At 40.4% G+C, this 16,833-nt stretch overlaps 1 protein-coding gene across 1 annotated transcript in view; it reads right to left on the minus strand.

Annotated features, from left to right (window-relative positions):
- Nucleotides 1-15,737, minus strand: part of zgc:153039 — a 68,858-nt gene extending 53,121 nt beyond the window's left edge. Inside the window, exons 1-6 of the mRNA XM_010733272.3 lie at nucleotides 14,308-15,737; nucleotides 10,567-10,701; nucleotides 9,233-9,370; nucleotides 8,807-9,127; nucleotides 6,603-6,710; nucleotides 6,407-6,518 (exon numbers count right to left, since the gene is read on the minus strand). Of these exons, the coding sequence (XP_010731574.2) occupies nucleotides 6,407-6,518; nucleotides 6,603-6,710; nucleotides 8,807-9,127; nucleotides 9,233-9,370; nucleotides 10,567-10,701; nucleotides 14,308-14,527 (1,034 nt within the window). The 5' untranslated portion in view covers nucleotides 14,528-15,737. The remainder of the gene's footprint in view (nucleotides 1-6,406; nucleotides 6,519-6,602; nucleotides 6,711-8,806; nucleotides 9,128-9,232; nucleotides 9,371-10,566; nucleotides 10,702-14,307) is intronic.
- Nucleotides 15,738-16,833: the final 1,096 nt, after the last annotated feature.

A 16,833-nucleotide genomic window follows, 5' to 3' on the forward strand; every position in this document is an offset into this window, starting at 1 on the left:
GACAGAGGCACTTCGGGGGGGGGGGATTGTGCACACATTGACAAGGCTGCATGTCAGAGATAGCACAACAAAAGAAGGCCCAGCAGATTAAAATTAATATAATTATCAAGTCAGTTATTAATACAAAAGCTCCTATAGCGCGGGGAGGATTAGCCCACGGGTCACAGACGCACAGTCCTGTGGAAACACGTGTGCATAGCGTATGCACTCACACACACACACACACACACACACACACACACACACACACAAAAGTCAATCAAACCAAGACACACTCTGAACCACTAAGTTAATATTCAGTTAATATTCAGGTATGAAACCAACTAATAAAAAGAAAAGTGTGGATCAACTGAATGAGTCATCATGCACAGTCTGTTGCTTTAAGTGTAGGTTTAAGTTTCTAATAACCCTGATCCACACACACACACACACACACACACACACACACACACACACCAAAACAGCTTGATAAAGTAGCGACAGGGCAATCTGTCATGGTTGGCTAGCTGGTCACATGAGGTTAATAGATTCTCCTCTATCTCACATCCCCTCAGCCTTCGTCGCCATCATCAGAAGCCCTCTTACCATAGTGGCATATCATCAGCGATAATCTCAAAACAGACAAAATATGGTGCAGCTCTATTAACAGTGACCTGGAAACCAGTGGTACGGTTCTCCCATCCAAATGAGCTTCATTTTCTTTACGGTGCTAATAGCTGTGAAGCAGAAAATGTGCTCATAGGGGCTGTTAAAAAAGAAACAAAAGTGCACACACACACTGCATCTGCACAGTCGATTTCACAGTCAGAGGGATCCCACTGTGGAGAAGGTGTAAAATCTGCAGCGTTCCATAACCAAGTTGCTGAGGTTTTGTCATTTCTAAACAGGCTGAAGCTGTCAGTCCTGCTTTAAATGACCTCACAGAGAAAAATCTCACCGCTTACACCTGAGTGAGGGCCGATGGCATGAGATCAGTACCCACGCTGACACGTGTGCAGTTACAGAGAGATACTCTTACTATGCAGTACAATCATTACCAATGGCTGCACCTCCCTGACATTCACTTTTAAACGCAATCTTAGCCGCGTTGCCTTTTAAACCTATGATGCAGAACCACAATTTGCAGAGGGTAGCAATTTAAAACAACTTATGTAAAGGTTAGTTTGTCACTCTAAATCTCCTCCGTTAAGGGAGCATGGTTGGTAAGAGAGCATGACTGCCACCCCGTGGACACGCCGTACAACTACAACAGGCACCTTTGCCTTTCTGACAAAACGGTCCAGTGGAAACGTGCTTTGAAATGTTGATTTGTTTTCAGCACAGAAATGTCCAGATGAATGTAATTCTGACAGCACGCTAAACTCTGTTACAAGACTGCAGCCTTTAAATCTTATTTATTTGAACTCAGTAAACAATTGAAAAATGGTTTCTAACACTGTGATGTAACCGTAAGCAGATAAAAGGACATGTAAGTGTTTACATGAGGATATTTCAGTCATTTAAAAAAACAGGTATGTGATGCAGCGTGCATTCATAATGAATGACCAGCTTTTTCCATTTGATAAATGTCACTCAGATTCACTCGCCAAATGCCTTTTTTAAATTTCTTTAGGACAATTTCACATGTTGACTCATTTCTATTTGTTAAAAATCATAACCATACCTTATAGGACGAGGAAATAATGAGCATTTATTAATGTATTTCATAAATACTTTATGCTTGCTCTCATGACAACTGAGCAAACTCTATCCTCTGATCCTCGACTTTAAAACAGCCTAAACCCACCTGTGAATCATTTGCATGTGTCCAAACGGTGAATGCTTTACAGCACACTTAAAGGTTGCTTTTGTGTGTGAATAATACATAATTAAATATGATTACAGCTACGTTTCACTGTGTTGACAGTCATTCTTTAACCGTTTATACCCCAGTTTGGATGCTGGGTAGGAGGTTGTAAAGTTGGCAAGGACATAGTGACATGCTGATTCCCTTAAAAACATTCATCTGTTTTCAACTTTCAACTTGTTTTTATAGGACACGCTGCAACAAGTGATGATACCGAGTCATTTCCACAGAAACCTTCCATGTATGTGCTTTTCTTCTTGTAATGGATGAGCAGGATTTTCCTCATTTCTTTCTCTCATTTTGCACTCTGTAAATGGATGTTATTTAAATTCGTGTGCCATGATAAATATTGGTCTTTCTCTAATTTCCTTACAGGAAATCAATAAAGTTTTATGATGCACTTTAGGTATTGTTGGTAATATTTTTTTCTAGGAGTGAGCCGACTTAATGTAGCAGAAACGGCGGTGAATGAAAATGTTTTTCTGTGGGCGGAAGATGAAATACACTGCAGCACACTGCTTACAAACAGGTAATGCATAGAAGCTCCTATTTCCACCATTAGAAAATGAGTGCTGGATATTAAAATAGTTTGTTCACCAGTGGGACCTGCCGCTGTCACTATTGGCTCACTTATCATCTCCTGATTGTGGCTGTTGACCAGTCAGTGGGTGGATTCTTGTGAGTCGTGTCAAATATCGTCGGGTGACTTTTTCCACACCACATAATGAGACCATTGTTGTTAATCTGAAGAAGTGAGAGCAGTAAAAAATTCCAGAAATTGCAGTTTTATCACGAGGAGATTCATTTTACGCAACACAGAAAACTCTGTAGAAACTTGACGTTTTGCATCCAACTGAAAATTGGTGGTTTCATTTTAAAGCCTCATTGTGTAACTTTTCTACCATAAAGATGTTAAATCAAGTTGATGCTACACTGACTAGTAATCAGGTGAATGGTGTCTCTGTCATTCGTATGTTTCTGCACTGTGTAACTTTGTAACACTTTACGGCACTAAGGCACACAAATCTGGGACTGACTTTTAGTCCTTAAAGGAAATATATATTTTAGCTGGCTGCTAAAATCATAAAAATACCAATTTTTACGCAATGTTGCTTTAAAGCTAGATGCTTGTGTTATGCTTAAGTGTTGTAGTTAATTACCATCAATATTGGCTAGAAAGAGACGATCATTCTGAAAGTGCATACATTATATTATTTTGTTGAGAAAAACACTACAACCGACAAAAACAAACATCTGGCCTGCACAGGGATGAATAGAAACACGTGAACAATAAAGAAACTTCCCAGGTGCTTCTGAGAAATGATTATACATATTCTTCAGAGAGATAACACTCAAATCAGTCCAATGCTGGACAGAGTCAATACACCAAACCAAGATAAGACAGGGAGTGTTGTTCCGGGCAAGAAACCAATAAAACACACACCATGTGATTATTGTATTCATAATAGCACAGCTGTCTGTCTGCACAGCTCTGAGGAACTTAATGTTTCACTTTCTACACACCTTTGTTCCTTTTTACCATTCTGTCCATCCACCAACAATCTCTCCATTTCCTGTCTACAGTAAGTCATCCAGTCATATGACCAGGTTTCCACAGAAGCACATGTTGCTGCCACTATCAGTAAGAATGTTGCAGAACATGACAAACCTTGGTTAATAAAATCCAGACAGATCTTCATCTACTTGGAGCAGCACAGGCCTGGACAACCACTTTACACACGTGTAATGTGTCCAGATAGTGTTCAGATTCAGCTGCAGTTCACACCTGGAATCACAATGTAAATCAAACTGACCTACTTCTCTTTCATTTCATCTGTGGGGAAACTGTAACCACTGCCAAACATTAAATTAAACACACATACTTCCTCTTAGACACACAGCTAAAAAGTGGACTGGAACCAACTTAAAACCAACTCAGAATAGTTTGATGGGACTAAATCAGATGTCTGAACTGTGTTATTTATATCCAGTGTTTAGTTTGGTCAGCTTTGCATTTGTCCTCCTGCCACCTGGATAGGCAGAAGGTGAACATTTATACCGTTTACATTGAACCATTTTAACTCTTTCAACTGTGTATCCATTACCTTTAGCTAGTTCATATTTATCTATTAACTGTAGTTAACACTTTCAACATTGTTAATTATTGTATAATTAACTGTTTATCAATTTTCTAACTAACTGTCCTCTGTGCACACTTGCTAACTAGATGCTACACTCTTTTTATTCGCAACACACAGTGTTCAGGTGTTATTACAACTGACTCAATATACTGGCTATGCGTATATGTGAGTATGTTTTTCGAATCATATTACATTTTTATCTTCTTTAATTAGTTGAACTTCTTTACAAACTTTCTATGTATCCCCTGGTAACTACCTGTATGCAGATGTGGCATTCCACACACACACACACACAGACACAGACACAGACACACACACACAGACACACACACACACACACGTCATGTGAGGGATGAGGGACTATGTGCCTTCTTTGTTGAGTCATGTGAGTGAAGGCTCAGTGCTGGCTTGGTCTCACTCAGAACATTGGCACTGCCTCTAGCCTTCATTGATGACCAACGTACACGTAATGTGTGTTATTCTGTGAGAAAAGATACTGCAGAGGTGGAGAAAGTGTGTCTCTTATCAGTGAGTGTGTGTGGTAGGTGGATGGAGGAGGGAGGATGGTGTGGCTGGGTAAATAATGGCAGTATTGATCCCCGATGCTCTTTTATAGCCCTGTCATGTCAGTTTAGCACCTTGGCAACACTCGCTTTAGAGCTACATCAATACTGAACTCTGGCACTGGCAAAAGACAGATAGAAAGAGACAGATGGATAGAGGGAGAGGGACGACAAATAAATACAAAGAAGTTAATACTAAGTGCAACATCAGGGTACTTTTCCACTCTAACCTTAAGAGTGAAGTGAGGACACAGACAACAAAGTGTGTCTGACATATTCTTAGCTGCATGCTAACACTCCATCGAATATTTCACCATATCTGGAGCGCCAAACAGACACAGCCTGAGTGTTTTCCTACCATCTATGGACGTTTTGGCAAGGCTCTGGGTCGACATTTAAGTACTTTGTAAATCTAAGCTGAGTACCGTGGTCATCCTCTCTGAAGAAACGCTGTGATTGACAGAGTTTCCTGATGTACAGTAAAGTCAATTACTGCCAGCTGTTAGTTAATGTTAGCTCAGTTTGTTAGCCGGGCTGCCCAGACAGTGCACAGAGCACCGGGACAGTGTTTGTACCACCGGTGTTTTGGACCCAGGAAAGAAGAGGAGGTTTTTAAGTGTTTTGTTACCTTTTATCATTTTGTCTTTAATCTGATCACTAGAGAAGTAGTGGACATGTAGCTTCTATGATTTCATGTATAAAGCAAGCAGAAACATTCTTGAATGTCGACTGATCCAGGCAGTTTTCAATGTGCTCACTAGCATTTGTTGCTCCTACTCAAACATTTAAGAGGACAGGTATTTGAGCTACAATGTACAGTAATTACTTCTCATTCATAAGACAGACAAACAGCGACTAATAGACTCTCTAAATTGTTGTCAATAATCTGGTGTCAGAAATGGCCTTTAATGGAGTCACACTGGTCATTCTTGTGCGCAATAGTGTGTTTCCATTATTTTGTCCACTGTCTTTCAGCCATTCTGCAGTTGTTCAAATTGATTATCTGACACCTGGTGTTGGATAACATTCACTTGGAATAGATGGTTTTGAAATTGGCCTCCACTGATGCTCCAATTCTGTTTGGTGAAGCAGAAAATGAACCCCGTTTGCATTATCTGATCGTCACTGAGTATTGGATTTCATCTGCTATATCTATTACTACAGCATCGCACTTGTACTCTTACCAACCCGTTGCTTTAATTACCTTGTCTGGATCTGTGTGGAATGATGTTCAATTATGGGCCGTTTGACTGCGTTTTGTTTGTCTGTAGATGTAAATGGTGGAACTGAATGTGTTACAGTAAGTCTTATACAAGACACTTTTATGAAAAGGGGAAGATGAAAAGAAGAACGCATCAATAAACGTCTTTTATTGAGTTCCTGCAGTTTAACTTTGATTTCATTTACCACTACATCTAAAATAGCTGCGTCACATTGCCTACGTCTGTACTAAGCGGTGAATCTGTGAAAAACTGCAGTTCCTCAAACAGCCACTTGAGGCTGGCTACAGAACCAGTTGGTCTTCATAAGCCCCCATTAAAATAAAGAATGGCCCGCACATAGGTCACTCATAGGGTTCTGAAACGTTGATTTGAACCTCAAAATGCGGCTTAAAAAATGAATGATCAGTTGTCATGAACGGGGAAATTAGCTGTAGAGACCAAAACTGTTTTTTGTACCAGGTTGTAAACATGTTTATTTCTGCTGTGAAATTTTAACATGGGGGCTTATGGAAATCGATTAATTCTGTGGCCGCTCAAGGAATTACAGTTTTTGGCACTTCTGCATTGGCTTTATATCCCAGCCACGGAGGTTGCCATTTGGTATACAGATGCGCGTGTGTGTGTGTTACTGACCGGTCACAGGAGCAGGCCACTAGTACGCAAAGCAGATTGTAGATGATGAAGGTGAAGATGACGGCTGTGATGGTGCCGCGGGGAATGGAGTAGCTAGGATTCTTCAATTCACCTGGTAGATTTAGACAGATTTACTATGTGTTCGTATACATAATTAGGTCATACACGCACACACGCGCAACCTGTCCTCACCTACCTGACATGTTGGAGCCAGCCATGATTCCTGTGCAGCCATTAAACATAACAGCGAAGACGGTGGCAAAGGTCATCATATTTCCAGTTGTGTAATCAAGGGTGTAATCAGCTGTGGAAAGAAGTAACAGATAAGTCAGTGCTGTTGTGCTTTTCAAAGTGTCATCGGTCTTCTCACAGAAAAGTTCAATTTGGTTTGTTGGCAGACACTCCTCTGTACCTTCTCACCACCAAAACTCATCGTGATTTACAGCGTTCGAGGAAAGCAGTCTCATCTCTACAAATCTTGTTGTTTACAGAGCAGCATCTACTCAGTCACAGCGTGTCAGATCTATTTTAAAAAAACAGATCTTCTTTGATGTCTTGTTGTGCGTATGTGTGTATAACTGGAAATACATATCATGTGTACCAAAGAGACTTTTGATCACTATCCCCAAACTTGTCCAACATGAATCATGACTTACACTCAGACCTTTTATGCCTTACACAGTAATCAGAGATTGAGAAAGCAGGTTTTAAATGTAAACATGTGATTGCTGGTAAAATGCTACTTGACGTGTCTCAGTGTGGGTTTGTGCTCTAGTTAGTCAGATCTTTGGATTACTCAAAGCTTCACTGTGTAACAGCGCTCACGTGTGCCTGAGTGCGTGCCCAAGTTCAAGCAATTAGCTTAGTAATCATGTGCTTGGATTGAATGCATGGTTAGTTTTCCATGGACATTGGGAACCTGAGAGTGCGTACAACATCCAATTTCATAATCAATCAAAATCCATAAAAAACATCTGCCCACTGCCAACAGGGTGAGAAAAAATGATGTACTTTCAGAAAAAAAACAAGAAAAAGTTTTCCCCGCCACCGCAGAGGCTTCGGTTCCTACATTACCCGTGCTAATTTCAGCTGTGTTAATGGGTGGGAAGCCGGTGAGGGTTCATGTCCTGTGACATGTCATGTCCTGTGACTCTAACTGTGTAGGTGTTTGCACAAAGGGTGTTGGGATGCTGTGGAATGAAAAACGTGTCTCCCGCTTTGCTTTCCTTCCGGTACATACAAGGCTAACATCAGCAGCTGCACAGCTTATCTTAGCACAAAGTTCATGAATGAGTGAATGAATGAATGAATGTTGTAGCTTGTATACTTCACTTAAACCAAACAGAAACCATGGTGTAAAAACAACATGTTGTGGTTTTATTGGGGCGGGTGCAAGACTTCTACTTGGCTTCACATTGAGGTTGTCAGGCAGCTACCGGAGTCTCCAGAAAGTGACTGCACCCACAGACACATTTGGCTCTCGGCACCCCCCATGACAGCCGTGGAGTTAGCAGTGAGCAGGGCTGCTGTGTAGGAGAACACAGCATTGTGTGTGTGGATTTACAGAAATACTGTACATGTACAGGACATTAGATGTAGACTAAAGCCTATGTCAGTGAGGTCATGCTGCCGTTAAATTATGAAAATTATCATTCATGCAGGAACAAGTGACAAATCTGTAATTAACCACTGTATTACTATGATTTTTTACTATTCTTTAACAGAATTAAAGTACAATCTTTATCCCAGTTAAAGCAGTACAACACAATGCCTGTTAGAGTGCTGAAATGCTTTGTACAACATGAGAGCTTAACTGGGGGCTAATTCAGTCAAAGCCTTAATTCAGTTATTATTGTTCTGTAATGTAGTGGTCAAACTGATCAGGGTGCTTAATATCAGACTCCTACAGCTGCTGACCTCTGTCCTAAATATACACTTTTAAGTTAGTCCAGTCTTTTAATATGTTTGTCTCAGTGCTGAACTGTTTTTTTAAGAGCTTCAGGATCAGATATGTTCACTGCTGAATCAGAAAGTCTGGCAATCTAATCAAATAACGGGAGCAAGTTTTGACACCTAACATTTTAAACTGTTAATGTGGACCATAATTGCCACAAATCCACATAAATCAGGTATTTGAGCAATATAATCAACATTCATATTATTATCATTTAAATGATAATAAAATTCCTCCTTTTTGTCACCATTCCAAGAAAAATATTAAATAACCGATGCAAACTGGTACTACAACCGAACTACAAGTTGAGTTTAAAAAGTTTGATCTGTCACCTGGCAAAATAAACAAAGAGAAATACACACCACTGATCAAATAAGGCGCTCCAAACATGTAAGCACATCGTGCGAGAACTATTTCTGGCCCAGCCTTATCCACCGCTCTCTTACCCCACAGGTTCCCAAGCAGCGTGTCCAATTTGAAGCCGGTGAAGTTGGCTGTGGTGGGAAATGTGGGGCCCGTTCCATTGGCAGTTGGATTGGAAAACCTTGGCAGGACGATGGTGTGAGGGTGTACGGCAAAAAAACTGATGAAGATGGTTCCCAGAACAAACATGACCACAAGGAAGATGAGGAAGGTGGCTTTGGCGTAGATGTGAGCTCCCACCAGGCACACCAGCAGGCACAGCAGGGCGATGGCTGTGCCATAAAGCAGAGACCACCAGTAGCCTGACGGCAGGACCTGGTAGGCAGATGTGGCCACAGTCCCGTCTAGAGGTGGTAAAGGGAGAAAGGTAAGACTTTGCTTTGCCGATGACTTACAGTACGTAACTGATGTTTAAAGTGGGTAGAGTTTTGTGTGTGAGATACGCTCACCTTCTGGCACTCCAAAGGTGGCCACAATGGCTTCAACCAGACCCAGCACAAAGAGAGCGCAGCCACACACATTGGCCAGAAAGAACATGATGCCGATACTGCCTCCAAATTCTGGCCCCAGAGCTCGACTGATCATGTCTGAGTGACGTTAAGGTGGGCGAAGCACACTTGATTGTTGGATACACTGTGACACAGGTGTGTGTGTGTGTGTGTGTGTGTGTGTTTGTATTTCTATACTTATAGAAGACTGTGACACAAAGGCCATGGTTGTGTCTTTTTTGAAGGATCTCATGACTCTGTTGTTAATATCTACATCTACAGCCAGGACACAGTTATCTTAGTGGTAACCAACATAACCACAACCTGTAGCTTTTACACTTTATCCTAAGTGCAGATTAAACAAATGAGGTATAACATGTTCATTTTTGAGCTTTAAACGAGCTAGAAGGTAGATTTTTTTTACCCTTGGCCAGATCCCGACTAGTCCTTTTCCCTGTTTCCAGTCTTTGTGGTAAACTGTCTCCTACATATTAAATGGACAAATACAAGAGAGTCAATCTTCTCATTAAATTCTCAAAAAGGTGGTGAATAAGCATGTTTGCCAAAAACTATTTATCTGAGATTAAGATTACTTTTTAATCTCTGATTATGATTAGAGTCGAGTAAAAAATATGATTAGGTTTGGAAAGTTTGCCCACAGTAAGACATAGTGGTAGGTGATCATGTATGTCGATATATAAAAACATAGATTATATAACAGCCCGGCTGATATAATGATTTTATCAGCCGATATTGGCCTATTACAGATATATCCGTATAGGTAGCACAAATGTTACGAATGAATGATCTTATTTTTTTGCTTCTTATATATTATGTATTTATTTATTTTTATATAATTACTGAATTTCCCTTTGAAGTTACTGTGCTGTTTTAGTACACTGATGTCATTTTGGACAATCTACCTTGTTGATAAACTACAAAATATCCTGCCTCCATTACATCTTTGTCATGAGTGTGGATCATTACTCCCTAATATCCATACTGGCAGTGGCTGCAGGATTGGTCAGGCTCTAGATTACAGACAACTTCATATCGTGACAGTAAAACACACTGGCCCCTCTCTAACGTAGCTAACATTATCCTGCAGTGGCAGTACTACATATACTTCACTAACAGCGTGCTATCTTAAGGCTTAAGGACAGTTTGTCTTTGTTTGGTGTAGCAAGGAGTTCCTCGTCTGTGCTCCTGATAAATTGACCAGTGACAATGCTACCGATGCTATGCTGACTGTCATGTGCACATGTCATGTGATGGTGCGTGTGTGAAGAGGATACAATAGGCTCCCCCGGCATCCAGGGCTCCGTTGGTGGAGATGGCACAGACTGACAGCACGGTCATGCTGATGATGAAGTAGGCCACCAGGAACATGGCAATAGCTTGGTAAAGTCCAGAGTATCCCACCACAAAGCCTAGACAGGAAAACACAAGCAGAGTCAGACAAATAATGAAACCTTAGTCAGCTGGACGAAAGCAGAACTTTGGCTTTGGCAGTGACAGTCAGAGCGAGTGAAGAAGGAAGTTCAACTTTCTGGAGAAGAGGACACACACACACACACACACACACATACACACACAGTACAGAGGGTGTGAGTGCTCAGTCTGGCATGAGAACCACAAAAGAAGAACTATGATGAATACATTTCGGAAAAAATCTTTTAAGGGATCAAAATGACAGGGACTGTTGCAAAAAATGACTCATCACAACATCTCATCCTCTCTGAAAGTGAAACTGGGATCAACATGTTGAAAGTGATTCCAGTCTCCTCTCCGTGGCTTCGGTGTAATGCTTGAGTTCTAACTGTGTGTAGAATTAAGAATCAGGGCCATGCATAAATCCTACTATGCTTTCAGACTTAGTCTCAACTCCTAAATCAGTCAGCAGTGACCAGCAGAAGCAGCTTATCTAATGAACTGGTAACTCAGTGTATACTGGTAGTGTCCAATGAAGCCACATATACTCACTTGGGATGATTTGGACTGTTTTCTATATATGTAATGTTCATACTCTCTTCTGTCTGTGGTCAGCATTTAGAATCTTATTGACCAATGAAGAGATGTTTTGTTCCATCACGTATGTAGGAGAGATAGACAGAAGGTTATCTCTGGATAAATAAAGTTTCAGTGTAAGAACAGAGGACAATTTCTGTGATGTCCCTGAATTCAGTCAGTGTCAGATGGCTTGGATTAACCTGGATTATGATTATACAAAAATGGTAAAATAACTTTGAATGGTCCAAGGTGCTCTGTACAAACATGTAGGAAAGCCTTGATATTGATAGTTATGAGGTGGACATAAACACGAATTTAATTGACAGCAAGGATAGAAACCTTCCCTTGCATGTTCTACATGCAATGAATGATGCATCTAATTTAATTTAATTTAATTTAATTTAATTTGATTTGATTTAATTTAATCGTGACAATTTTCAGTGTAATGGATCAGCATCACTAATGATGCAATCTGCAATCTGCACTTGAAAAAAACACTCAGATTTTGTTAAAAGTGACTTTCTTTATACAGAGCTTGGACTTTTCTCTGAGATTTCTATGACTCATAAGTCAAAGTTTAGGACAGGTCTTAAGACCATTTCTAAGATGTATTATTCAGGAGTTCTCTGTCAGTTTGACAGGACTTGACTTCACTACAGTCCAGCCAATGCTCCAAAAAGCACTTCCTAATATTTAGACAGTATAAAGAATGGACGGTGTATGAGTCACATCACCCACAGGTTTCTGAGGATCTGTTTTGAGGCTCTGGCCTCTGCCATGTTGGTAGTCGTGCCTCTTCCACCTGACAGCTCATCTAAAAGTTGATCGTGGGCAGACCTTTTAGTTAATTACGCATAACTTTAAGCCTTGACATAATCTGCCTCGGGAAATTTAGCTATAGAAACCAAAACTGTTGATTCATTCTGTATTCAGCCTCAAGTGGCCGTTTGAGGAACTGCAGTTTTTGGCACTTTTGCATTGGAGGTTGCCGCTTGGTACACACACATTTTGTAGTGTTCAGATACAGCAATGGCTGATTAAAATAAATCAAATCTCACATGTTCATAAGTCATGTGCATCTAATCAAAGTGTGGTAGAAGAGATCAGTGCCACTTCACATCATGTTACACATATTTCCACACATCACCACTTTCTACTACTGCAATGTTTATGTATTTTTATAAAATCAATGGCCGGGACTGACTGCATAATGCTGCAGTTTGTCATGGTCTGCTGCTTGCACCACTATTGTAGATGTCACATGATCATAACGTATCAGAACCAGAAACTGGTGGAAAAGACAAGAAGGCATAGTTTCACATCCACAATTGCAACCGCTGTGAGTTCCTGTGCAGACTGACATGTTACAGTGGTCATCTAAAGTGACAAACAGACAGCTACTATGTGTGTCAGTGAAAGTCTGTATGTGTGTGTGTGTGTGTGTGTGTGTATACTATGTGTGATCACTGCACAGCAGCTGACATCTCATGGGACTGGGAGGAGGCAGGGGAGGGGGTAAAACGAGAGACTTAGAAAACAACTCAGAGACATATGAGAGGTAAAGATGATCTCAGTCGTCAGTGACCTCTTTTTTATGCTTTGACAGCAGAAATGTGAATCTGTGGATTGCAGGACATATGATAGCTTTACATATGCATTTTTTACAGTGAAATTTAGCCGTAAACTTACACAACATTACTCGAAATCCTTCCTTTTAAAGGAGTTGGCCAAGTGTTGCTGCAACACCTTCCCGCTGACAATGACACTTTGAGGAAAACGACAGTTTTGTATGACTTACATGTTAAAATCTGGAGCGTCTGAAGCACATTCTTCCATATCAGAGTGGAGCACATTTGTTAAATTATTATCTAAACCTCAAGAAATAGGTCCGTCAAATTTCAAAAAATGACATTTTTTTCTATGAATAAACTTTTCTCGGAATTGGAACAAACCTACAAGAGAAATTATGACCTGCATAAAACCTTTTTTTTTAAACTAAAGAAAAGCCCTGGCAAACATTTTGTTCTTAGTTAAGAAAAGTAAACAAGAAGCAAAAAGCTCTCCAGCTGACCAGAGGCATTGGTCCACCTTGCAAGAGCAAAAATTTGCTGCTAAATTCAATTATGTAATACAAGTTGGTGAACTCACTTTGCAGATAATGGTGATTTCATTTCGAGCTAATCAAATCTGGTGACTGACTTCAAAATCAAGCAACTTGTAAGTGCAGTAAGGGTTGCATTTACCAAGACTCGCTGGTTCTGGTTCGCACACTGGTACCACAGAGGCCTGAAGCAGAAACAGGATCCTGTCTTTAAGTAACATAATGTAATGTAAATGTATCATATCAGTATGAACGTTTGAAAGCACAATTTTATTTCAATAAAATCAGGACTACATATGCCTAGGATGATTAATTTCTGATTGATGTTGTTGTTATTGTTATTATAATAATAGTATAGTAATAACAACACTATATTACTACAGTATATATCACTTTATTATTATGACTTATTTTGTTGCGCCAGCAAAGTATAGTAGGAGCTCGTGGAATTAAATCATTATAACAGACAGGTCATCACAGCTGTTACCAAGGATACTAATTAAGGTCCTGTTTCATTCACTGCGGCGTTATTCCATTTATTTATTTCCAGTGAGCCAGCGCGCAGCACAGCAGCACCCGGACTCTGTGTGACCTGAATGGAACGGGACCCTAATTAGTCTCATTGGTAACACCTGTGTTGACCCTGCTATTACTGATGACCGTATGTGACACATACATTGAATTGAACGAGTCACACCACTCACTCCACTGTTATTCCGATGAAATGTACACTTTAGAAGTTGTTTTGTTGATTGAACCGAGTTAAATTTGATGGCCAGTGTCTCACGAAAAGCCCACAGTAATGTTATGAAGTTAAACAACAGCTTTAAAGTGGGGTTTGGTCTGGTGTACCTCTGCTGTTTATCCGTCACTCAACAACTGTGTACGGTGATTTAAGTGGACGTCTGTCATCATCTCCACTCACCTATTCGGAGAAACACTACCACGCTGAACATTGACAGCAAGGTAGGGATGACTACACCGAAGAAAATGGAGAGTTTCTTCGGCTGCCGCTGATGGGTGGACCTCTGCCTGGGGCTGCTCGGATGCTGCTCCGGGGTCTCCCCGGCCGGAGGTGAACGCGACTCGGATTCATTGACGCTGGTGGAGAGGCGGTAGTGGAGAAGAGGAGTCCGCTCTGTCATAGTGGAAACCTGCCTCGGCACAAAGCTTCACAACTTCATAGAGAGAGCTCTGAAAAATGTCAGAGCGAGCTGTCACTCCAGCTTTGGACTGTCTGGTCCGCCGACTTTCTCCGAGACGTTACAAATGTTTCCAGTGTTTCTCTCGGAAGTTAGTGGCGCGTCCTGGACACCGACTGCCTGGCTGCCTAGCTACATAGCAGAGTAGGAAAGAAGTGCTTTCGCTATCAAGAAGAAAGCAGCGCAGTGAAGCTACGCATCAAAACGAACTGTCCTGACACGCACTATTTAAAGAAAAAAGGTTACAACTCCTCACTAAACACTGTACCTCCGGATAATCTCCTAGTAAACTACTGAATAGATTATCATGTGATGCTGAACGACAATTCACCTCAATCACTAGCACAACTTCCGGTTATGACTTTCAGTATAAAAGCTGTTGACAAGCTGGCACAACGTTTGTAACAAATACTACGAGGCAAAGTGGAAATAAATCGCGTTTTTCAACAGGAGTTTAGAGTAGACGTTAATTAGACTGTCCTGCTTTAGGCTTACATATGAATCGGATTTAATAATTGGCGGGAAAAATTATCCATGGCACCAGAGTCTGTCTGGAGTCAAGTCAGTCAGAGTAATTCACTATGAGGAGGAAGACAAATACCAGTGATTGTATGCAAATGCAGGAAACGCACACATTTGTCGTGTTAAAAAGAGAAATCCTTTGATTTCCGGTTGTGTCCTACCTGCCTGCATCTAGCTTGACTTCACTGTGTTTTCCAGCCCCAGTGTTTCCAGCCTGTTGCTTTAGGTCATATGATCAAGTTGGTTGGGCCAATCCCAGCGCTCTGTTCTTCAGGCCACCTGCTGATAGGAGCAGGTATGCAGATACAGTAAACCTATTCTATGTAGTTACGTTTGAATACTCAGACATAAAAAGAAAGAAGTAAAAATACACAATATTGAATGTAGATTTATTATTATGCATACCTGTAATGTACTTGTGTATTCAAACTTCCACTTTAAGAAAAAAGAGGTATCATATCTCTTTTTGGCAGCAATGGCATCAATACACACTGCACTGTGAAAAGAAAACAGGTTCCTGCTCTTCTTTTACTTCTGTATTCTCAAATAACAGTAAGGCTTTTATTTTGAAATTTAATACTGATTAAATACTAAGTTGTCAGCAGCAAATAAATAAGACATTAACACACAAAACATTGTCTGACTGAACATTTTCTAAACACGGAGATTTATCAATTACATTATATTAAAAAAAACAGCTGCATTCATATTCTCATTTAAATATATCATTCATATGTACATTGTTATATTATTATTATTATTATTATGTTTAAAGAAAAATAAATGTATACCTATCTACAATATCTACAACACATACTGTACACATATTTTCCAACAGACATATTCTTAGATCTGGAGATTAGATTTTCAAGGAGATTTTCAAGTGGGCTAAATCACTGCAGAACACAACACTGAGCAACTCTCATCCAGAACCTACAGAGGGTGCTACAGTTACAGTTTTGATTACACGTTGCACGAACAATGACATGCACTGCTACATTCTGCTCACATTAGCACTGGTTTAAGGAGTGTGATTTACAAAGTGATGGTAATAACACAATAAGCTTTACTTACGAACATAAAACCAAGAGAAGAACAGCATGTTAGTTTCACGCTACAGCTTACACATTACCAGCAATACAAACTCTTCATTGAACTTAACAGATTACAGATATTTTGCAGACATTTGTGGTTTTGACAGTGGACAATCCTCAGGACTGGTGATCTTATTTGGTGATCAAACCTAGCTAAAGCTAAACCTGAGCATGGTGTCATTGTCTTTCTTGAATAAGCTGTTTTAGAAGTCACTTTTTCACACTGACTTGTGAGTTTTTATGATATTCAACTTCTTTGGCCTTCAACACCACTCACTGTTCGATGCCTTCATCCATCCTTGTTTCTAGAAGACCTCAGAACTTCCACAAGTGAACTGTTCTATCCTTAAATCCAGTCCCAGTCCTTTACACCTGGACCTTCATCCAACAAAATGGACCCTCTCAGTCCAAAATGTGCTTTGCCTCTCCTTATGTCCTGTCGCAAGGTCCTTAAGTAATGGATGTTCCGTTTGCTTTCTTGCAGATAATGTCTTTTAGATCACCAGCAAGTCGGTTCAGTTTTCCTCTGAGTAGATGTTTGTAACCTGACATCACTTCGGTCAGCTTGGTTCGGTTGATACAGATCTGGTCTGCAGCAGGAGCTGGTGTCACCACGTCATTCTGTGATGACCC

The sequence above is a fragment of the Larimichthys crocea genome, chromosome VII (genome assembly GCF_000972845.2).
Source record: "Larimichthys crocea isolate SSNF chromosome VII, L_crocea_2.0, whole genome shotgun sequence".
NCBI lineage: Eukaryota > Metazoa > Chordata > Actinopteri > Sciaenidae > Larimichthys > Larimichthys crocea.